Here is a 26,576-nt window from a genome sequence, read left to right as displayed (position 1 = left end):
TATGGGGAGCATATTTTGACATAATGGAGCAGTTTTTCATGGAAGAGGAATTGCTCCTTTGGGAAAAGATGTGGCTAAAAACAGATGGTATTTGCTAAGTAAAATTGACGTATGCAGGTAATGAGTTGCTTCTACAAAAGAAGCTGTTTATCCACTGAGGTTTCAATACTATGGGGCCTAATTATTCCTGACACATTGCCCATTTCATACATTTACAATATTATGGCTAAATAGGAAAAATAATTATACAAACTGTTAGCACAAAACTCAATGGAAATGACACAGGCTATAAAAACATTATCAGAGAATGGGATCCTTTTGAATGCAAATCCATCTGTTTTTCCCTAATTTTGCAAATGGTGAAAGGCAAAATACTATTACAACAACCTCCTAGGAGCTAGATTATTTTTTTTTCTCTTTACACACTTAACTTTTGTTTTACTAAATGTTTCTACTAGTACGCAAGTGATTAGAGCTTGAAAATATTTTCATTATTCTGATGTTGTAACTGTAATATCTTCTTGTCCTGGACACACATATTATTTGTTTTGGTGGAAGCTTAAGAAGGATGGCATAGTAGGTCATCTTAGTTTGTGAAAGAAATGTTCATAAGTCAAATTAAAACTCTCTAAGCATTCCACTATATGATGGGCACAGCTGTGCATTTATTTAATGTTACACATAATAAACAGCATTCTAGAGGAAGGACTTTTAGAAGAATATATTACTTCAGATACTGGGTATTAGAGACTAGAAATATTACTTTAATATTAAAAAACTGTGTGTGCTATAAAACAAACTTAGTTGTGTGTGCACATAGAACATATTTGTTAGCAACATATTTTCATACATGGCTGATTCAAAAGCAAGATAGACTCGAAGATCACTTTAAAATTCACTTTTTTGATTCAACTCTATTCACTCAAGAAATTTCTTGATTTTATTTCTTGTTAGCAAGTTTTATCCTAAGGATAACACACACATCCAGATGTTCCTTTAGCACAAGACTGCTGAACCAGGGCTATATTATTTTTTGTTCAACCACCTGTGTATTAGCATCTGTTTCCAATTTTATATGTGCAGTTTTCTACATTGATTACCATCACTTTCAGCATTTTACAAAGTACATAATGCAGCAACCTCAAGACTGCTACACTCCAATTTTCTAGATTAGTTTATTATAAAAATATACCACAGTGTTTGCAGAAATCTAATATCCCCTGCCTAAAGAGAGATAATTCAGTTAAACAAGAATGTTTTATTCCAAAAATATCCTAATTACATCCAATTAGATTAGATTTAATAACATATTTAAGTAAGAATTTTGGGGGTAATAAAAATTAAATATGGCCATTATGGAAAATTTAGAAAGGATAACCACCTACATTTTCTCTCAGTTTCTTCTGTATGTATGTATATGCAAATATTTACTTAAGTATATATATATATATATATATATATATATATATATACACACATACATTACATATATATATATATATATATATATATATATATATATATATGTAATGTATGTGTGTATATATATATATAAAAATTGGAAGAGACACACACATATCTATATCCTGCTTTTTTCACTTAAAATTTACCTTGAACACTTCTCTATAATTAGGGAATTATTGTCATATTAAATATTTGCTTATAGGAAGAAGCTCATGGTTCTTAATAACTATTGTGAAACTTCATTATAATGTTAATATGACACTAGCAGAAATATTGTCAATACTCAATTAACTACAATAATATTTAGTCATACTATAAACGCATCAACTCAAGCTGGAAAGCAAATATAATGACTTCCACAAGCAGCTTTTTTTGGACAAAAGGCCTTTGGCATAATTCTTACTGTATTCCCAATGATCTGATTTTCTGAGTCACAGAAACTTCCATTTCTCTCTAGGGAAGGTGAAGTGAGGAGCTCTGAAATTGAAGAATCAGTGTCCTGGTGTTTTAGATTTTACAACCCTGAATGTCTCAGGCCACAGGGTTCCAGAATTCTTTCTGCTTTAACCACACCTATTTCAGCATTAAATTAACCTCAAAGTAATTCCATAGACATGTGCTGAGCACCCACACTAAACCAGGCGCAACGTCAAAGATGCAGAACATGAGGGTGGGTAAGGTCGCCTTTCTCCAGTAATTCTGTACTGTAAGGGCGTGGCCAGCGAAACCCAAATTCAGGGTATGCAATTTGATAAGCAATAGGGATGTGTACACAGTGCAAAATAAAAACCTAGAAGAGAAAAGAATTTATTCTGCTTGAGGAACTGGAGCTGAGGGGCGGAAGCAATATTAGAAAAAGTGCTGTTTGAAGAGAACATTAAAGGATGAATAAGGGGTTTGCAGGCAGAAAGGGAGAAGGCAGGAATTCTCAGAGCAAAGATGTAGAATCGTTCCATTGCTGACAGTGCCTGCAATGCGAAAGAAATGGCTGGTAGAGCAGTAGCGCCCATCGAGGATTTTAAAGACGGGAACATAATCAGGTCAGTCTTTTTAAAGAAAATTCTAAGGGGGAAGATTTGGCAGCTATTTCTCAAGCAAAGAAGCACTTGGTGATTAGTCTACATGGTAAGAAAAAAGGAGTTAGAAAAATTTCAGGTGTTTTGAGCTTAAACAGTGCTGTGAAAGAGGCTCCTTTCTGCAGGAAATAGGTATACGTGTCTAATAGGACCATGACTTCATATTCCTTGGCAAGAAAGATGGTTTTACTTTTTATATAAATACAATTAATACACACTGGGAGTGGCCATTAACAGAATGGTATTCCAAGCATCCTTGAAAATAGACCTTGATTAATTTCCTAATAATTGTTCCATATTTATGAGCATTCCTGGAATTAGGATATAGTACTAACTATAAATGAATGATAGATATTCCACAAATACACGTTAAGAAAATAATTTAGCATAAAATTCTAGCCCCAGAGATCTGCTAATAATGTCTAGAAAAACCATTGTGACTTCAAAGAAAAACATGGTTTTTTTGTTTGCTTGTTTTTTGTAAAGAACTCTTTTCTAAAATTGTATGTATAAACACACTCGCACAATAAATCCCACTGGAGTCTCTCATGAGAGTGTGAGGAAGCCCAGGGATCTTTGACCATTACTGTACCTATACTGTTATATGAAAACTTGAAGAAAGATTCAGGGGAAGATTGTCTTACTGAGCTCCCAAAGGAAAAGCATGTACAACTGTACATTCTTTGGAATCAAAGGTAAAAGAGAAGAATCGTTTTGTTAGCCTACCTTTAAAAAAATCTACAAAATTATAGGCTTATTTTGCTTTCTTTGTGCATAGATGGTATAGCCATTTGATAAAATGAACCTTTGAAAGACAACTTAGTAGCCTACTCGGAAAACTACAACTACAGGGTAGAGAGTACACTGATAAGAGGGGCATAATAAAACCTGTTTGGAGAACTTTTTCATTGTAATTTTTACAATTTTCCCCAGGTCTATCCTGTAATTTCTTAACCTTGAATTCCTGTTTAAGGGATAACTATCTATAGCAACTGGCCCTGGTAATAGAAAAGATTTATTTTACATCTGGGTCAAGGTGGTTCAGGAGAGGGCTTTCTATTTTTTCCTTTCTTCTTTTGTCTACTGGCTAGATGGTCACACCCAGGGTGACCTTTGAAACTGCATGCTGAAAATGGAAGAGCCTTTGCCATCTGGGACCATGTCTGCATGGAGGAGAGGTCTCCACACATTGGACTGATGTGAGCAAGAAATTAGCATGTTTGTGTTAAGTTACTGATTTTTGGATCGATTTTTCCCCCATCCACTACCATTACACTAACTAATTCGTGCAGGTAACAGAAACTAAACTTTTTCAACACTAATAATTTTTCACTTATAATATACAATATTGATTTATTTATTGTTCTTAAAGAACTCCAGTAACCCTTGATACACGGGTGTTAGTTGCAAATCAATATGTTCAAACCTGATTCTTCAACTAGCAATTTATGGAACCACTAAGTGTATGGAACAAGACAAAATCTTTTTACTGAGTAAGAGTAGAGCTCATGAAATAGTGAACTATATTAGTGGCAGGAAGCAAAATTCTCCTTTAAAAGTGAGGCAAAAATGCTGAAAAGTATACTACTCAAATTTAAACTTTAAAAGAGTTTAACGGGCGTTTTTCAGAAATCATCTGAAAAGTTCACAAAAACGCAATGATAATGACTTAGGGTTACAGGCCCTCAATACACATTTTCTTTGTAGATATCAATCAACAAATATTTATGGAAATAATCATACAAGGGGAATGCAAATAACACAGTAAAGTACAACAAAATTACAAAACGCATTTTGTAAATTAGAGAAAAGTACACTGAAAAAGGAAAGCTTTGACATCCTAAAAGCACTTATAAACTATCTTAATGTAAAGGAGCCAAAAATTAGTCTTCCAGGTTTTTCCCATCATAAATTAAGGTCCAACACAACTAAAGCAGTGGCCTTAAGGAAAAGTGACTAGACCTGTAAATTAGGATTTTCTTACCTTATTTTATTACTGTGAAAAATGTATCAATTTTGGAAATATCTCATTGACTCTCATTTCAAGCGCTAAGGAGTCACAGAATGTTGGGATGCTGTGAGGCGCTCTTGGAGATAAAGGCAGAAGAGCAATTTTCTGACCCTAGATGTCTTTGAAGAAGCCCCTCACCCATCCCTATTACTCCATCTCAGCGCCACACAGGAGCATGCCCAGGATGTCTGATTATGATTTTGGGACTGGAATTATGAAGCTGTCGGGTTGGAGATGGCAGTCATTTTTAATTTCTAACACATTGAAGAAACGCATACAATTATATCACAGGTCCTCTCTTAGTAAACTGGCTCTCGGAGTTTTCACAGGTTGATGATGTCAAATGCACGGGCAGCAAGAACAAAGAGGGTGCAGCGACATGTTATATAATCAAATGCCCTGTTTCAAAACACAGGACGTCATCATGAGCTTATAGAATGCGTCCAATTGACCTGAATTTGATCAATACTTGTGTTATCCTGAAGACAGACCGCCTGAATAGTATAAATAAAAGGCTTATTTGATGACAGACAGCCTTGTTTCCTAAATCACACACTTTTTATTACTTTCTCTGAATAAAAATAATATTCCTTTTTATGTATGTAAACCAGCAAGGGACACAAAGGCATCAGAAACATGCTAAGTTGTTAAACTTCAAGGGATGCTTTCAGAAAGGGAAGGATATATGACCTTCAAAATGTTGCAGTATCTAACTGATTGCCTGTAGCAGCAAGCTAATCAGTAGATGAAGCTCTTGTATTTAAGCCAGACAGTGGATAGAGCTGCAGCACTGGAATTCAAACTATATAAGTATTTAAATATGTGTGTGTGTGTGTGTGTGTGTGTGTGTGTGTGTGTGTAGTTATACATATATAGTATATATTAAAACTATATAAGCATAAACGTATATATATATAAATATAGAAATATATAGTATAGTATATATGTATATTCATATATAAATCTATATACTGGGGTACCAAAAAATGTATACAAGTGGACACTTTAGTCAACGTTGCTCAAGCAGTAGTTCGCCGTAATCAGAAGTGTCTGGATGCTGATGGGAACCACTTTGAGCACCTCTTGTAATTGCAGAAGTCAAACGTGACTTGTATTCATCTTTTGTTATCGGTATATATTGAGTTTTACAATTTTAATACAGTTTTCCTTTCTTAAAATGTGTATACATTTTTTGGCACCTTCTGTATATTTATACTTTTTAAAATCATATGTATTATATATATATACACATTTATATCCCTTTCCCACAGAAGACTTCTTTTTAATGACAGAAAGTCATTTGAATGAAGATTTTGGTAACTGAACCTCTCTGAAACAACAACCACATGATGTATGTGGAGTCATCTGGCATAAAACTTATATGATTTATATGGCTTCATCAGAATTGTAGCAAAGTGTAACATTTTTAAGTCAAAGAAAGTCATCTTTGATTGAACTCACACAAGAGATACAGGCCACAGTCCAGTTAAGTCCTACTGCATGGGCAGATGTCCAAATAGTTCATTCATGTATTTTTCATTCTATTGCTGGCAGAAATCATGCCATTTTCCCCTCTTTTATCCCCAGGATAATTAACTTGATCATCACCAAGTTCACTGGCTTAATAATAATACAATCCAGGCTATACTCCTTTTAATGATATTTTCTAGGCAAATGATACCAAGTGTAACTTTGCAGGTTCAGATAAAATTAACAAGTCAGCATGAGACTCCCAATCATCTTACAGAACTTTCTAATGTTCCATATATGTCTTTGAGAGGAGACTATTTAATACCATACTACCTGTTAGACAAAAGCAATGTCTATTCTACAGCTGTCTGTCTACTCAAGGGAAGGCATTTCTCTCCAAAAAATGAAGAGAGTATCAATGGGGCTAATCTCTTCAAAGTGCTTAGAACTCAAGCAATTGCCTGTGGTTGTAGAGTCCCCACCCTCATTATCTCAGCAAAAGAAAAATGACTAAATTGCAAAATACTGCCTGGCCTTTGGGACAGAGATTCTCAAAAGAAGTTAAAAATAAACATTCACCAACTCATTTCTAAGCTCGACACTTTAACATTTAATTTACTTCTTTAAAACAAAAGAGTCAAATTATGAACCTGTTCTTTATTATTGCAAACTGAGGAGTTAAAGTGCACAAAATTAAATTCTATTGGTCCACGTCAAATAAAGAGAATAATTTACAATTCAGATATGTACTATTATAGTTCAAAAAATAATGATTTTCACAATATAATCACAAATGCCCAAGGATTATCAAATTATGAGTTGCATGATATAACCAGTTCTTTCCTAAGCACCTTATTTCATGAGAAGTTACTCAGTATTCTAACCTACCAAATGGTGTTTCTAGAAATCACTAACAGAAGAAACTGGAACACATCTTATAGCACCATGATTATTTATAGCTTTACAAATGACATAAAATGTTTAATTATAGTATCCTAAAGGGAAAACTGTTCTGATGAGGTAGCTACCTTTGGTGTAACGCCAGTTGCTCATGCTACTTTGTCACAGTTTCTCATGATTTTCATTTTCCACCAGTAGCAACACATCCTTTAGAGGTTTACTGGTATAGAGGTACCGAACCTGCCTGGGGGGCTTGTTTCCCTTTGCTCTCGAGCAATTCACTAAGCATACATTTCCTCAGGCCAACTCCTGCACAAACCACACAGAGTAAGTACTAAATGAAGAGGCAGATCAAGCTACCACTCATTTTATAAACTGGATACACAGAATTATCAGCACAAGGGAAGATTACTGAGGTGTGGTACACACTGACCTGAGAGAACTGCTAGACCAGGATATTCGGAATTGTAGTTTGAAACCAAAAACCACATCATGCAAAGTAATGTAGCACAGCATTAAACATGTGATAACAGAAAATATCAGAGTGTATCACATGTAGTAAGAATAAATACTGTTTTGTGAAACTTTTAATTCAGATATAAATAATATATATAAAATTTTCTATTTATATAAATTATTACATTATATATAATGTTACACACACACACACACACACACACACACTCATAATGTATGTTTGAGATTATGTTTCAAGGTTGTGATAAAATCAATTTTCTACTGTGGGTTGTCCTTATAATAACGTTCTAAAGTCACTGCTTTAGTTTAAATTGTTCCTGATGCTTTGGTTTTCTCTCCTATCCATAGCAATGTTCCTCCAGTCTCCCCCAAAACAGTTCCAGGAGCAGATACTCTCTGCCTCCTGAGTTACTTTCATGTTGCTCTAGTAGGTAGACCTTCCCCTGCTGCCTAGTTCCTTTCCTTTCTCCTTTTCTCCTTTCCCTCTCTTCTTCCCTCCCTCCCCAAACACATACACACACACACACACACACACACACACACACACACACACACACCCATACCCAAGGGGAAGCTGACACCATTACATAATATAAAAGCAATCATTTCCCTCTCTTGGCCCTCATTCTGAGATGTGCTTATGAACCAATCCTGGCCAAAAAGACATGAGGGAAGTCTACTTGGAGACTTGAAGAAATAGTTTGCACTCTTCTGAGAGCCACAGGAAGAGACTGTCTCCTCCCTTCCCCTGATGTTTTGTTGCAGTATAATCTGTGACGATCCAAGGGCCACCTTTCTGCCAACACTGAGGATGACAGAACAGGGAGAAAGAACCCGATTCCTTGAAAATGTCTTAGATTTGCTGAATCAACCAAATCTGAAATTGGTCCTACCTATGAACTTTCTCTTATGTGAGATAAAAAGGTTGCTTATTGTCAGTTCCAGCTGAGGTTTTTGATACTTGTATTCAAAAGCATCTTTACAAGTGAATTAATCAATAAATAATAATCAATAACTCTTAGAAAAATAATTTAATTAAATGGTACTTAATTTATGTAATATTGAAACACATGACAAAGAAACACAATTAATATAGTGTAGAACTGGCAAACTAATTGAAAGAATAATCTACTAACTGTAATCTACTAACATATCCTAGGCCATATATGAATTTTATCATATACCTACTATATAATATATAGTAAAGGCTGTATCACAAACAGTACCATATTTCACCTAAATGTTGCAGGAAATATGTTTGAGATTGCATTTGCTAACATGTTAGATCCAATTCATCAGCAAATTCTGTTGACTCTTCCTTCAAATATATGATGGTATATTAACAGTTTCTCAGTTGTCAGCTAGGTTCACTGGCATGAACAGGGTGGGGAGGGGCAACGGAAGCATTTGCTCCTTTGGGGACAAGTATTTAATCACTGATGTTTAGAATTGCCTGAAAGCATGGTGATAATAAAAAGCAGAATTTCTTTATGATGATTTTATCATGGTCTTTGAATTTTCTACCAACAATGCACCGCACTTACGGTTCTCTGAAAGCCCCACTTTTAGTATGTCACTGTCTTGGACCAAGGTCTTTAATTCTGGGTCATAACATGAACATCCTTACTGTCCTCTCTTGCCCTGGATAGAGTGCTGGTTTACATAGTCGTCAAATGTTTTTTTTGTTTGTTTTTTCGCTTGTTCCAATGTAAATAAAATCCCATTACCTCACTGCTTAAAACCGTCCGATGTTTTCATCTCATACTCAGATAAAATTCAGTCTCTCTTCCATGGCCACTGAGGTCCTTCATGATCTCTCTGCTGCTTATCTCATCAAAGTCATCTCACGGCAATCGCTGCCTTATTCATTTTGCTCTTGTCACATGGATCACCTCAACCGTATTCTAACTCAGGTTCTGTCTACGTGAGCCCTCTTCCTAGAATGTGCTTTCCCAAGACTTATGCGCGACTTATTATTCATGGCTTTATTTTTCTTATACCATTTGTGTGTGTGTGTGTGTGTGTGTGTGAGAGAGAGAGAGAGAGAGAGAGAGAGAGAGAGAGAGAGAGAGAGAACAGAAAGAGAGAGAGTTAATTTTCTGCTTCTTCCATTAGAATGTAAACATGGGAGGGTGGAGACTTAAGCCTATTCACCATGTTTGTATAGATTATCTCCTAATGCTTACGAACAAACATAACAGGTATTGTTTTATTATCCTCATTTCATAGAGGTGGAAATTTAGGCATAGAAACATTAAGAAACAGTGCCCAAAGTTAGAGAACTAATAAGTGCTAGAATCTGGATTCAAAATCAAGCACTGTTACTCTGGAGGCTGTTGTTCTTAACTGCTCTACTGCCTCTGAAAATTAATTAAATTGAAGAAAAGGCCCAACCTAAAGTGTAAGATACTGTATTATTAGAACACTGTAGGAAATAAGGTTGGATATGTGAGAACATTAGGTTATAAGGTGTAACCACTATGTTGTTGTATATGTATATTTTTATTTTACTTAATTATGTATTATTTTAATATATTTAGTAATGTATAGTATTGTACATTACATAAATAATTATACATAGTAAGTTTACATAGAGTTTCAGAAGAAATATACAATTTTTAAACTCCAAGTTGTGTGATTTCATGATTCATTTTTCTTTTATATATTTTCAACATTGCTTTTTGAAAATGTCGGCAATAACCACATAAAGCATTTAGAATGACAAAACATACACATATTAAAAATAATGCCTCCTGCGGGCATCCAAAAGGAGTCTGAATGGTTTCCGGGCTTGACAGCATCAGTAAAATGCTCTTTTCTTTCCTGCTCCAGTTTGGAATCACTTGAGGAGTAGATGCAGGAATTATAGGGACAGAGATCAAAATATCTCCTTCCATGGGATAAGGGTGAATTTAAAACATGGCATGGATATGCAGCCTCATCAGTGCCCTACCAGTTCCCATAGTTAGTTAACCCTGCACAGCAGCGTTGCAAGAACTCAGGCTTCTGCCATTGGAACAGTCTGCTGGAAGCAATGGAGATGATCAGAGGATGGACCTTCCCAAGGAGAAGGTCACAGGAGAATTTATTTTGTAGGACTTGCCTGGTTCTTTCTGAGCTCTTGAGTTAAGCAAAACACCCCTTTCACAGAAGGAGGAAGGAGGGAGGGGAAGATGGAATAGAGAGGGGCTAGAAATATTCTAAGTCCCTTTGGTCCATGCAAAAGTGAAGACTAGAGGGATTAAGTGTTAATGTCTCATACAAATAAATGCCACCCTTCACTTGGCTTCAAATGAATATCTGCTCCTTTCTTTCCGGCTCATTTTGGGAGGAAGTGGGTAGGACTTCAGCTTGTATGTAGGACATCATTAGGATTAATATAGCCAACTACAATAAGACATTTAAAAGATACCAGCTCTTCATTGTTTCATATCAGTTATTCAGCTGCATGTTATTTTTCTCTTTCATGTGTAGAAATTTTTTTTTACTTTACATTATTTATATTAAAAATGATGATGTATTTACTTGAGAAAATTTAGAACACAGAAAAAACACCTCACAAAGCCAGGCTGTACACATTTTGGTGGTTACAGTGCCAGGCTTTTTATGTGCATCTCTGTCAGTTAGGGTCCTGGCAGGAAACAAAGATCACACACACAGAAGGAAATTTTAAAGAGAGTTATTAATGAAGGGACTATCCACAGAGGGGAAAGTAGAGGGAAAATTAAGGCAATAAATGCATTAATTAGGAGCAGTGGGAAGTTGTTAACCTATACTAGGCGTGAAGGGGCAAAGAGTGGAAATGACCTAAGTGGAATCTGGTTGAGAACGACAGCCGTACAAGCAGGGCTGTCTGGCAGGAGCTGCAGCTGTCAAGCAATGACACCATCACCACAAAGCATCCAAGGTGGGAGCAGAAGGAATAAATGCTTTAACCTCTCCTCTTGCCCAATCAGCTCCTGCCAGTACCTCTCATTGGTCGATTCCAAACATAAGTCAATGGGCAAGTCGGCTTCCCCAGCGAATAGAGGAGGGCAGAGAAGAGCAAAAATGGATGAGTGGAGGGGGAGAGCCAGTGGAAAAACAACATAATATCCATCTGCTAATCGGCCTATCTATCTATCTCTCTCTCTCTCTCTCTCTCTCTCTCTCTCTCTCTCTCTCTCTCTCTCTCTTCATTGAAAAATCATGCTCTGTACTCTGTTTTGTCACTACATTTATTTTCACCATGTACCATGAAAATCTATTTGTGTGATTCATTATATATACATTTCTGATATTTTAATGGTCACATGGTATTCTACAGTAGGAGATATTTGATCACATCCTATGCGTACATATTTAATTTATTTTAAAATTGTTTTCAGTTATCTTTTCATGATTGGTGTTCAAAGATGCCCTTTTGCATTATTTTTGAGGATTATTTTATAATTAGTATGAATAATGTTCTCTTTATTTTATCATTCAACACAAAATGAGAATCTCTAAAAATTTCATCACACGAGAAAGCTAATTGACTTTGAATTGTAGCAAATATGGCTTTGTTAACCCAAGTTCTACCTTCATTACTAAAATCATAGAGGGACACTTTAATTTGGTTGACTGAGATAGGGGTTATTGAGTACTACTGTCAACACAATATTCACTGCATTATCTTCAATTGTCTGTTACAAATTCCAAAGCTGGCCCAAAGCTTTCTTACAAGTAGCAATGTTTAATTGAGACTACAACTTCAGGAGGAAACAAAACAAAACAAAACAAAACAAAAAGTTACAGGATGCTCTGGGTCTACACAGAAGAGTGGAGGCAACAAATCTAGAAATATGACCTTGTTCAACTGTCTGAAAACAAACTGAATGCAACTATGGCAAACAAATAAACAACAACAAAAAGTTCAGTGTAAAACATTTAAAAAGAGAAGTTATTTTTGATAACCATAAACTCAGATTACGAATTACATAAAATGCTGGTGAAATGAATGATCTCAAGATCACTGAATTGTTATACAGATGTAAGGTATTATTACTATCAAACCTCCCATGTTGAGAGGTCTCTAAGCATACTTTCCCATTGCTTCACAGTTCCCGAATGCATAGCAAAATGCTCCAAAATTCATTGATAGACTATTTCCCCTAACATGGAAATACTTTACTCATGTAAGTGTATATACATGCAAATATCATCAAGAGATTCTCAAAAACAAATCAATCTAATTTAATAATAAAACACTGTCATCAGACTGATAGTAGTAAAAGCTAAGTACTTCTAAATATCAGCAATGTCACAAGGTCTCTATAAGTATGTGGATCTTCAGGGACACAAATTCAGTCCATCACCAGTACATGTTGATAATGAGATTTCTGGAAGCGTGAACTAGAACAGTGTGACAGTGCTTAGTGAAATGAAATAATGCACACTCCATGGCATAGCAAGTCCATCCCTGGGTGTACACCATGGAGAAACTTTCATAGAAGGCATGTGTAGAGATACTTAGCACAGCATACCGTGAAACAGCAGGGGCTTGTAGGGAAATTACGTGCCCATCACTAGTACAATGGATAAATAAAATATTAAGATGAATAAAATGGAATACTATCCAGTAGGCATAACTGACAAATCTGATAGACATATGCTAACATGGGTAAAACTTAAGAACATAGCATAGAATGAAAAAGGAAGAAACTGAATGGAATGTATAATAAAATATAGTTTTTAGAAGCCTTAGGTATATACATACACGAAACAATTTTATATATTCTTCAAACATACCTATAAACATAAGGAAACACATCAGACATTTAAAAATGTCCATAGAAGGTGGGAGGGAATGAGAGTAGGGATGGGACGTGAAGGGAGAAAAATAATCAAATCTGATGATTATTGTTTATTATACGCTGAGAAGTATAATTAACTCAGTTCTTTGTACATTAGGAAGAAAAAAGAAGAGAGAGGATTAGATGTAGAGAAGGGAGCTAAGCAAGAGGAGGAGGAGGAAGAGGAAAGAAGTAGATAAAGGAGAAAGAAGCAGAAGAAGCAGAAACATCATTGTTACAACTAGAGTTTGATGAGGGCAAATGGTTCCTGATGCAGCACGAATGAAGGAACAAATCAAACATTACGCAAGGCAGAGTGAGAAGATAACAGAATAAACCACAGTAATCAAAACTTCAAATTAAACTGAGTCCATGAGAACAGAATTGGGTAATTATATAGTTAACTTTATAGGAAGGTCCATCTTTTTTCTCCTGCCACTTATACAGCTGCAAGATACTCTTCTTTATAAATACTACTCTGATGGCACATATAGCATATTGCATGTGGAACAGTTTAACTTACAGTTTTCCCAGTTATTACCTGCAGATTTATGTCTATTGCTTCAATTTACTTTGTAAATAGAATTTTTATCTATCACTTCATCACTAAATCCCAAGATTTAGAGCAGTACCTGGAAGATAGTAGTCTTACACTAAATAATTGTTAACTGAATTAACATAATTTCCACAATTAGACCAACAAAAATACAAAAAAAAAAAAAAAAAAAAAAGTGAATGATAAAATTCTTGGATAGAATGTGTGGCCTGTAATGCATATCTACTCTTCAGAGACATTTATCAAACTCATTATTTGAGAACATTTACAGACTGTTCATTTTCATAATACCAATACCACACTATTTCCTCTTTTCATTTTTTTTTATTTTGGTAGTAGACTGCAGAGTATGGGATGTTGTAGGAAGATGATTTTAAGCTATTTTTATTTACACTCTTCTTATATTACATGTGTGAAAAGATACTTCTGAGCGCAATCAGATTTCAGTTACTCATATTTGAATACTGTTTGAAATTTAATTTTAGATAAGTATAACTGAAAGTTATCACAAGTGCCAACCACGCAGTCTCTGTCTCCAACAGCGGTGTGCTATTTGTTCTGGGTTGATTTGCACATCTGTTGAACTGCCATTTTCCTTAAAGGATTATCCTACTAAAAAGTAACAGCTTGGGAGATTAAGGATGGTTATCTATTTAATTTTGTCTACATAGTCTATTAAAAAGAAGACAAATGCTTGGGCTACAGCTACATGACACTGGGCCATGAAATGTGTGTAGATTGCAAATTTTAACTATTAATTTTAAATCTAATAAACTAGTATATGCTATTAGGTTAACATAATACATTCTCCTTAACACCATATCTGTATCTTAGAAAAACTCAGAGGTCTGATTATGCCTTATTTCTTTATACAAATGTATTTTTCTTGGTTAATGTATCTGTAAAAATGTCATTTGTCATATTTCAAAATGAGCTATGGTATTACACACATGTAATTTTTTATTATATCTGCAAACATACAGGCATAGCTAATTATATACATTGGAATATTTTACTGCCTAGATGATATTACGATATTGCTAGTCCTGCAACTAATTTCTCATACTTGCTATATAGATACGTTTTTTAATTTCTTAAATGTGTTGAAAAATTTAGCATTAGCATATTGTTGTATGCATATAACTACCATAAATACATTTGACAAATGTTTATTACATTAATACTATAAAATAAATCTTCGTTAAATATGATGACACTAATTTAGAATTTATCATCATTTGGACATTTGCTAGATTTAAATTGTATATAATTGAGCATATCAACTTCATAATGAACTTAAGGAGATATTTTATTTACATATGCAATATTTCCAAGCATTTTTTGACTATCTGTGCTCATAATGTTACAAATATACTTCTATGTAGTACAACAATAATACTTTAGAGAGCTGAGCAATGATTGAAACTATACTTGTTTAAAAAATACTACACAAAATTGAGTAATTAACAACACAAGTGTGACTTCTTTGTATAATCTAGGTAATTGAAGCTGGAATAGTTCATTATATCTGAATAATGCTGTAATTTGTAAGATGAATAGTTATTTCCTTCTCTGATCTAACCAGGATGGGTCAGATTCTTACTATCTCATATAGTCCCATAAGAAAGGTTTGATGGCATCATTGATTTATTAAAATGTTGAAACTTAGTGTTTTTTTTGTTTGTTTGTTTGTTTTTGGCCAAAACTCCTGTTGCTACAGAGACTGAATGTATTGCCAGGAATGTAAGAATAAAAGTTTTGTATTGCTGAGCAATAAAGCTGTCATTTAAATTTGAGGCTTAGTTTTTAAATAATCTTGATATTTTATATCAAATTGTATTTCCCTTTTGGAGCAAGGAAAAGTGGAATGTTTTACTTACATTTTGACATTTTATTTTCAGGTTTTAAATAGTATAAAAATAATTTATATTTTATTTTACAATATTATTTTTGTCTCAGGGATACCATGTCCTAATGAACACGGAAGATATAATGTAAAATTTAGATTGTAAACCCAACTGATGAAGTCACCTCATCAAAAACTCTCATTTTGGAGATGATAAAGTTGAGGTCAACTGAGATTAAGTGTCATGCTCAATTTCACATTACAAATCACAGGTAAACAGCAATCTTTAAAGTTTAGAACCTCTCTTTGGATGAACTCAAATGTCTTTTGCTGACTCATGAGATGTGAATAATTTCTAGATTCTCTACAAATTCAATCCAGACTCAGATAAGATATTTGTGACTATTGAGGATATTCAATAATTATTCTTAAACTGTAAAGACAATTCCAAAAGAGAGGCTTCATAGTTTGTGCAATGATGTCATTAGATTTCAAACATAACACAGGAAAGAAAAATGACTTTGTTACATGTTTACATTGTACCATATTTTGAAAAAGTCAGTAACTTTCATTTACATTAACCTATGATAACTAATGCGATTCAAATGCATTTCAATTGTCAGAATTCATGATTCATTATTGCATGATGGTCTAAATACTTAAGAACGAATACGGCATTGCCGTCAACCAATCAGACTGGTTTACAGCCATAACACTTGGTACAACTACAAATATTATCCTTGAATTTATGTGTTTCTGGTCAATATACTTTTAACTAAAGTTTTTAAGGTGTCCATGCTATTATTAGACTGTTATCTTCTATACTTGCTGTAGAGTAAATAAAATTGCTTCTAACACAGGGGATAGCATAACAAAACCAAAGAGAAAATATAGGAATTTTTTTATAGATAAAGTATAAAACAGTCCTATGAATCTCTAATTTTTTTCTTTACAACTTTCTAGAGCTAAAGGTTAAATAAAATGCAATTCAGGCTCTCACAGAACTATACAAATATGTATATTTATTAATGTACATATGTAACTGAAGCTTACAAAACTCTGAAATGGAAAAAAAGGAGCCAAACTCTGTGATGATTAAAAGAGAAAGCAGTTCCTAGAGGATAGTGTACTTCATTCCAAGTATTAATCATAGACTTGGGTCTACAAAGGAGATACATAATCTGATTTCCTTTAGTTCCTCCAGTTCCTTTCTCCTGTATCAGAGAGGCCTATAGTCTACTCAGGAACAAAATGGATTTACATACACAATAGAGCCACTCAAAAGGGGGGATGAAATAATGTGATTATAAATAATTGAGCAGGGTCATCTGGTTACCTTTTATCTCTTATATTTTATCTTCTCTTCTTGGGGCTTTCTTTCCTAGGAAATTGATGTGGTAGAATGGGCTTGCTTTTAGGAGACGCAACTTAGGTTGGCTCCGCCTTATGCCTTAGACATAAAAGGGGATAGCTTGCTTTCTTCTGTTATTTCAGTTTGTAATCAGGCTGGGACTTTAAAAAAAAAAATGGCAGAAAGAGGGACCCTGAAGGCACTCACATATTCCAGCATTGATTACTCTGATAGCAATTTATACTGAGGTTGGGGTTGGAGTTCCCTCTCCAATGAGGGACATATAGGAAATTAGGATACTCCTTGTGCAGAAGATACAACAAAAACCTGGCAGATAATACTAGGAAGGTCTTTCCTTTTCTCCTTCTAGAGACAAAGATTGACAATTAGTGACAGGAATCTGTGTCTTCATCAGCTATGAGTCAAACAGTGTCAAGTGGACATTAATGGGATTATTGCAATATTCACAGCAAATACATAATTTCTCCCAACATATATCACAAACCAATGTGAAACTGAATAGTTAGTAAAATGAGAAGCAGAATAATATAAAGTTTAAATTTTAGTCTTCGGAATTAGACTGCCTGGCTTTGAATTCTGATACCACATTTGATCAGCTAGCTATCACGGGGCTTGCTGTTAACGCCTTTGTGTCCCAGTTTCCTCATCTGTGAAAAGGGGACAAAAGTAACAATCTCACTGAGTTGCAGTAAAGATTAAATAGGGTTTTACATGAGCCAACTTAGGTGGTTCAAGAGACATCAGTGAAGGGACTTGATCCAGAGGTGTGGGGTGAGGTTGCCTCACTGTTTAGGTAGTAGCCTTCTGAGCTCTCTGTCTTGGTACATTTTGTTTTTCTGTAAAGATCCAGATATTAAATATTTTAGGCTTTGCAGGCCATATGGTCTGTTGCAAATACCCAGTTCTGCTGTTGTAGTGTGAAAGTAGCCTTACACAATATATAAATAAATGGGTGTAGCTGTGTTTCATTAAAACCATATATGAACACAGAGCAAGCTGGCTCATGGGCAGTAATTTGCGGATCCCAGCTCTACTCACTTTTCTTTTGAATTGCAAGGTTTTTCAACTCAGGTTGGTGGGAACACAAACTATTCCTATCCCTAGGCTTGGGTGAGCTCCAGGGATTGTTTTCTTTTAACTCTTCAGACACATTTTTCCCTGATTGAGGTAATCAGGTACTGATTCCTGGTCATCAAAACACAGAAGTGAATGTTCTGCAAATTTCAGGGCTCTCTCTCTGTGCTGCTCTCTCCTATCCTGTAGTTGGCCCTGCCAACTCCAGCTGCCTTGGCTTCCCAGAACTGCCCACTTTGTCTCCTAAGTCTGGGATTCTTCCAGGTTTGTTTTTGGTTTCCATCCATCCTGAGTTGCAACCTGGAAACTTTCTCCAAGCAGTATTCAGGGCTGTTAGAGGGTTCATCTGATTTACTTCCCCTCTCTCAGATATCATTGTCCTTCGTTGTCCAATATTCAATGTCTGACAACCATTGTTTCATATATTTTGTCTGCTTTTTTGTTTGTTTTAGGTTATAGGGTAAATCTGGCCCCTGTTACTTCACCTTGGTTGGAAGTGGAAATCCCAATAGGTTTTTAATATTTCACATACAAGGAAAGAGAGGCTCAGAAACGATTAGAAATTTCACCAAGACCATTCAGCTAGAAGTAGTGGACACAAAGTTCAAAACCAGGGCTTCTAACTTCTAAACGAGTGCTTTCCCCATTATGCTACACTGCTTCCATCAGAAAGCTTTAACTACAATCTGCCTTTTAAATACAAAGCAATGAACTTTGTATAGCGTTTACTAATACGGACTGATAAATCCAATTTTAACCAAAAATTTTGGGGTTATCTCATGTTTTGAAAAATTTTGGAGGGGTTTTATACTTTTCACATTTTCTAATGGGGTCAACCTCCCCAACCCCATTTTAGCATTTTTACTGTGGTTGTTCTGCTTATGAAGAATATTTAGGATTTTTTCCAAATGGTGGGAAATCTTGCCCATTTTTATGATCTTATACTGATAAGCTTTCTACTGGAAAATCCCCATCTGGTTCAAACTTTTCCTGCATTTTCTAGGAATGTGTCTTTGCAAATGTACTGGAATTACCTTTTACAAAAGAGTCAAAAACACTGTATTGATAAACTACCTAAACATGATGAAATGAGAAATGTGGAAATGTATGCATAAATTCTCACAGTTCATTTTTATTACTTTGTGCAATTCCATTTAACATTTTCTGAAATTGTAATAAATTTTTGAATCGTAAAACATATGGCATTTGAGTATGCCAAGTGAGAGATATTATTTAGATAGTGAATATTCACAGAAATGTGTAGCATTGTATTACCAGGAGGTTCTCTGTTTAATGAGAAAGGAACATTTATCCCCTTACAAATACATGACTTATAAATATATACTAATATATGTATATATCTATAAACACAGATAAGCTGTGTTTGTCACAAGCAATATATTTGCAAATAAAACATTATGCAAATAATGCTATGCCACATGCAACTCTTTTAAATGTGTAAGAAGCAGATTTCTTACAATAGGATAAAGCTAAACTCTGGATGGTGATTCATACATCTTAAAATCTGAGTTTAAATCTTTATTTCTTAGTTAACCATTTAAATTATTCTTAATATTACATGAAAATGAGGTTTGATGCTTGTTTCTTTTGATATTTATTCATTGGTGTTTACGCTTTCACTAGAAACTTTCTATACTAGCATACCTTAGGCGTCTTATTTACACACCGATATGTACATACATTTTTCTCAGTCCTAAAATAAATGGAATGACGGCTAATACTCCTTCCAGCTAGGATAAAACATAGTAGGTGACTGTACTAGAATTTCCTCATTATAGGATATACCTTATGTCTTTGAAACACATTAGAACAATAATGTGTTCTAAGAAATTAGAACTCAGAAATTATCTCCTCCATTGTTTTTATGGGGAAATTTAAATTTAGTTCAGGGAGATTAAATAATTTGCTTAAAGTCTAAAAGGTGGTAAAGAACTCAGGGTCTGAATTATAGTATATACATATTTTTCTATACCACTGGTTTACAAATACTTTTATCAAAGGTACATTTTAAAAATGATACAGTATGAGGAATCATAATTGTAAAACATATATAGTATTTCATTAGTACATATTTAATTGTATAAACTCAAAATGAAAATATGAACTTATGAAGTTAATAAATAATCAGGCAAGTTTTATATACATAAAAATTTGAAGTCAAATGTTATGGACAACAATTTAAGCATTTTAATGATGTCTACCCCAATTTATTTCTATAATGTATTGGATTTGCTGTGACAAGAAATCCCTTACTTATAAAGATAAGTCATTGTACATGGAAACAGTTCTTTTAAATAGCATACCTCATAATCTCAAGATGCCCTTCCATTAAATGGATCCAGAGATGTGAAATATAATTAGAAATTTTTGTTTCTATGATGATTATTTAGAATATCTAACAACTACTCGCATTCCTTATATTAACTATCTCAGACAAAACTATGAAAATTTCCACATGTAGTATATAATTTTATGATATTATATGTATGTTTTCAATGACTTTCCCTCAGGTCCAAGGGCATAACTGAGACAGCAGAAGACAGCCTATCTCACACTAGTATGACAACTTAATTTTTTCACAGAATTTCAACCTGGAAACCTGATTTGGCCGAACTTAACTAATGTGAGCCCTCAATACATGTTAATTATTATCAAGAGTGTCAATACACTCTCACTTTTTTGAAAAATAACTGTATCCCATATGCTTGTATTAGCCTGTCACTGGGAATAAATAAAAGTATATCAAATAAATATGTATTTTAAAGTTAGATTTGATTTTATCCTCACAGTCCAAATATTTTCAGGATATAATTTTGTTATACTTTAAAAAGAATCTTTTCCTGAATAAATGCAGATTAGAATAAATCTATGCATCCTTATCCTTATTTTGATTTTGTTTTGCTCTTGACTTGCACTTCTTTACTCTCTTAAGATGAACATAATTTCTGGCATTTTACTTTATTTCATATCTGTTCATGGCCTCATTAAATATTTTTGCTCTCCCTCATTCCTTCAACTTTTGATATATTTCAACCTTTTAAATGAAGAGTCACTGAAAATGTCTCTTCTAAAGAAGCACAAATTTCTCATTATTCAATTAGGAAAAGGCTTATGACATGAATTTCTCAAACATATAGAATTAAAATGAATTACTGTATGTTTCTTAAGAAATGGTCAAAGGGATGGGAAGGTCAGGTTGTAATTATATTCCCTTAAACTGATGAAGTGTTTTCATTAACAGAGTCGCTAAGTTCATACCTTTTGGTCTTTTATGTTTCTAATTGTTCCACCTTTGATTCTTATGCTTTTCTTATTATTAGTGAATTATCAAAAATATAGCAGTCATGGAGAGAAAAAAAATAGCTTTGTTGTACCAAAGACTTGCGGATGATCATAACTTGTGTGACAATAAGATGGGTACTGATATTTAATTAAAATCAGGTTTGTCTGACTAACACAGAGACAGATTTTGGGGCTGGATGACAAAGACAGTAAAAAGCAAGTGGCAATATATTTAATAACAGTAAAATATATGTCTATTATTAGTTATATGGCATTTCAAAATGTATTTAACTTGAATGATTAGAAAATACAGCCAAAAGTTTAGAAACTTCAGAGTTCAAACTTAAAGGACAAACTTACCATATTTTGAATTTCAGTTATGTAATGGCAGAAATCAGTCCCACAAAACAATTTTTTCATGACTCTGTAATAACTAAAAACTTTCTGGAGTATAGAATTAATGCAGACTACTTTTAAATATAACATTATTATTTCCTTTGTATATATTCTATCTTCATTTCTTCCTCTAAAATAGCTATCTGTACAATTTCTATCGACCACAAATTATTATCAAAGATTTTAAAAATTCTCAAAATTTAAAAGAACTATAAAAACATGTATCACAGAAAAGGAAAGTTGTATTACCCAATAAAAGACATGCATTTTTTACTTGGCAAAGGCTATCATTACAGATAAATATGTAACTGTAATTTTAACCTTCTAAATGGACAATTGGAATCATTGTGTGGTTGTTAATATCAGTTGCTACACTACTTATCAGTGATAAATATTGATAATGTTTGTATTATTTCAGAAAAAAATTGCTAAACACAATCAAATAATAATATTACAGAATGCAGAGCACATAATTGCAACAAGATGAACATTTATCCCAAATGAATTGCAAAATCTAGACAATATGCAGCAAATTTATTACATTTTTATCAGACTAAAATATTCCACTAAAAATGTTTCAATTTCATTTTGCCAAAATTTTGTTCTTCTATACCCCCAGCTATTTTGCCTTCAGAAAACCCAATTTACTTACCTTGGATGGTGGTTCCAAGGGGTATAGGCTCCAAGAATTTTCAGCACTGCTAGGAACTTGTGTTATCTATAACACACACTTACCTCCTCTATTTTTCTTCCTTTACATATATAATAAACATAATGATTTCATGATAGGACATGATATGATATGTAACATATAAATAATGTAATGAAATATAGTGGAACAGCATAATATAATATTTAAAACAAATTTATATAGGATAAAACACCAAAAATCAAAAGTAGAAACAGAAAATAGTTTCAGAACAAATATTAAAGGTGTTAAACTGGTCACAAATATTAAACAACAACAAATATCCTACCTGATGAATCAAAATTCACCTCATTTCCAGGACTTGGACCTGTATCAATTGACACAATTGGTAAGAGTTTCCGAAAGTCCCATAGTTTTGTCACTCCACAGGAATCGCAGGATGCTATTATGTGACCCTTTAAAGTATACATATAAAAAAATAAATGTACATACATATATATTACATATATTCAAAATGATATAGTAATGCATACAAAAGAGAACATTTGTAATGATTTATTAAATTCACAAGAATACACGCCTCAGAACTATAAAGCACCTTTGTTCAAGACTTTTGTCTTAAACATAGAGTTGTTATAAAATGATAATTTAAATATATAAAATCCTATAGTAATTTTGATATATTATTTTTCAATAAATCATTTTTATTAGTTTAATTATATTAGAAGATGTAATAAAATAAAAATATACACACACGTAATTTATCTATGTACACATATCCCATATCAGGTATATATGTGATCTATACACAAAAACTATATATATATATAAACATTGCACTAAAAGGGCATTTCACTTTACAAGCTGGTGATTAGTTAATGTTGATAGTTTATACCTCAGATAGAATAATAATAAAAACAGAGGTATGAAAACAAACAGATACAAGGCAAGGGAAGTTTTTATTATAGAAGGTAGAATCACTGGGGCCACGTGAAATTGATGACAAGGAAACAGTGCTTACTGTGGTCTGTTAGACAAAATTACGAGAAATATTTGGGGCTTTGATGTAACATGTATGTAGTAAGATAAGGATGAAAGTAACTGGATAAAGGGGATGGAAAACAAAGGGAAGGCTGGCTGGATTAAAGGATTAAGGAAACAAGTATAGGTGTTTTCCCAGTATAGGAGTACCATTACGGATACAATGGTTCCTAGTTCAAGGTCTGTCTACACCCCTCCTGCCTACCTCACGGGAAATGTTACTGACCATACACTTCATGTCAGGGTCTCAGATATACCGTGTTTCCCCGAAAATAAGACCTATTTTATCTAGAGGCAGGTAAGAAAATAATGCCTAGCTATAGTTAGGCACTTACTCTAAACTAAGAGAGACAGATTTCAAAGTAAATGTTTTTTAGAGATATTTCATTATATGCAATAATCTCATTTTACAGATGAGGAAAAATAAGGTTTAAGAGGTCAAGTGACTTCCCTAAAATTACCTAGGTAGAATGATTTTGAGTGGGAATTCAAACATAGGTCTGGTTTGACTTCAGAGTCTGAGATTTTAACCAATATATTACATCCTATTTCTTGAAACTAATACCGTGTTTCCCAGAAAATAAGACCTAGCCGGACAATTTTGCTGGAGCAAAAATTAACATAAGACCCGATATTATATTATATTTATTATATTATATTATATTATATTATATTATATTATATTATATTATATTATATTATATCCGGTCTTACATTACAGTGAAATAAGACCAGGTCTTATACTAATTTTTGCTCCAAAAGATGCATTAGAGCTGATTGTCCAGCTAGGTCTTATTTTGGGGGAAACATGGTATAGCATAATATATTATAAATGTTTAAACATATTGAACATATTCCCCCATTAATATACAGTTAAGTAAGTGAATAACTCAGGTCAGTATTTGTCACAACAGTATTTTTCACAATATTAGTTATAAGATGGGACAGCAGAAATGTAAGAAATTAAATTTTCATAGATGGATAGATACATAGATAAGTAGACATGCATGTACACATACATACATATATAAAACTGTAATATATAAATAAACTATTATTTTAACTATTATAATGGCATTTCCAAAGATGATTAATACAAGGGAAAACATGAATATGTTCAATGAAAGAAGCAGTAAACAAAATTATTTATACTATCTGATACATACACATGCACACACACACACACGCACACGCACACACACACACACACACACACACACACACACACACACAGAGCATATGTTGAAAACAAGAGTGCTGAGAACCAAATCAGAAATGCTTAGCTTTAGGTAGTAGGATATATCGGTTTCATTTTATTTGTTTTTTTTCAGCATTTTCAAAATTCAAATGTCAGGGAATTAGTATATATTGTTATCATCAGAAAAAAATTTTTGAATAAGTAAATAATGAAATCAAACATTACACATCATACCTGTCAAGTGATCTAGTTTTCACATCTTAAAGTTCTACTATGTAAAAATGGGCAAGAAAAGAGGGTTCATCAAGTAAATGGCTTAACCATTAAGTCCTAAAACATCAGCTGTTCTCAATATGTGAAGGTAATGACCTGCAACTTGGTATTAAGGTATAACTATAATAAAATGTTTAGGCTCATTAGGAGAAAAATTCGTATTTTGAACATTTTTAGTATACTGATCCATTAGCGTGTCTCTTAGGACAGCCCTGCGCTGCATTAAGCATTAACTCATTACAACATTTCTTCAGTCCCTAATGGCACAAATAAGGCAAAGAAATTATGGAATTTGAATGGAAAGAGAAGGTAAAATTTGGGAATGCTCAAGGAGTTCAAGGCTAAAGAAGGAGGGGATATAAAGCATTCGAAAGATGTAAATAAGATTGCTGCTGTCAGTATATTCTTCTTTCTTATGCCATTACCAATCTGTTAGGTATTAATGCTTAACTTACATCACCAATTATGCCCCAGGTATATGGAAGCTAGACATCACAAAGATAAGTACTTAGCATCTATAGTATACAACACTACACTACGTAACCACAATAACTTGTTCAAAGTGATACAATATATACCATATAATATATATATATATATATATATATATATATATATATATATACCCATTTAATCCTTCATCTTTATGGTTAGATTATACTGTCCTATTATTCAGATGAGAAAAACAAGAAAAACAATATTATACAACTTTCCCAAAATCATTTTGTTAGTAAAACATAGAACCCGAATTCAAATTCAGTCAATCTGACTCCAGTGTTCAAGCTCTTAAGCTCTTAACAAGGAAAATATTTTGCATGCCTCAACTTAGATGCTTTCGGGAATGGAAGCCAGTGAAGTAGCACTTAAGTGTTTAGAGAGCACACTGTGTTATTGAGGCAGAACACCCTGAAAGAACTAGCAGTACTTTAACAGAATATCAGCAAATACCTATCAGCAAAGAACAAATTGAGCAAACAGGTGTTTAAATTCATAAAGCGGGAGAATAATTAGGAACAGGTGAAGACAATTAATGTATATAAAGGAACAAATATTTACTGAGCTATACTATGTCCCTGGCTTCAGGCCAGGAACAAGAGATATGATGGATGTAAATTCAGAAGGAGTTTATAGTTGATTATTGGAGAGAGAGGAGTAATCAAGCACTTACAATACAAAGTGAAATGCCAGAAGTAGGTAAAGGGTTATGTAGAGTACACATTAAACTCCTAACTCAAGCCAGTAGGATCAGAGGTTTCTTCTAAGAATGCAGTCCTAGGAGAGGTCAATCAGGTGAATGCGCCTTTCTAGAAATAACATTTTCAACAGATTAAGATTATGAACAGATATCAGAGAAGAGAAGGTAGGAGGACAGTCTCACTATAGAAAAAGACACAATGGTAGAGATCAAAAGCAGGAATTAACATATTTCACTATGAGAAATATGGTGAATTTACGATGAGGTTAACGATGTGTAAAAATTCTGAGAAGTTGTTGGAGCCCACACTGAGAAATGTGAATTTTATGTATGATGTAAAAACACTATGTGTTTTGAACATAAAATATTGATATGTTAAAAATAATGTTTGAAGGCCAGTACTCTCAGTGTATTAAGCAGGCATTGTCAAGTGCAAAATTATCTCTGAGACCCCAAAAAACA

At 33.6% G+C, this 26,576-nt stretch overlaps 1 protein-coding gene across 3 annotated transcripts in view; it reads right to left on the bottom strand.

Moving 5' to 3' along the window:
• SPAG16 (sperm associated antigen 16) overlaps positions 1-26,576 on the bottom strand; it is a 749,410-nt gene that overhangs the window by 182,447 nt on the left and 540,387 nt on the right. For all 3 annotated transcript variants that reach the window (XM_074312750.2, XM_074312756.2, XM_088793833.1), the window contains one exon: positions 22,736-22,862. In XM_074312750.2, the coding sequence (XP_074168851.2) occupies positions 22,736-22,862 (127 nt within the window). The remainder of the gene's footprint in view (positions 1-22,735; positions 22,863-26,576) is intronic.

The sequence above is a fragment of the Rhinolophus sinicus genome, chromosome 17 (assembly GCF_057876585.1).
Source record: "Rhinolophus sinicus isolate RSI-liver-muscle chromosome 17, RSI-T2T, whole genome shotgun sequence".
Lineage (NCBI taxonomy): Eukaryota > Metazoa > Chordata > Mammalia > Chiroptera > Rhinolophidae > Rhinolophus > Rhinolophus sinicus.
The sequence above is the reverse complement of the archived record's forward strand: the minus strand, read 5'-3'. Positions and strand labels throughout refer to the sequence as shown.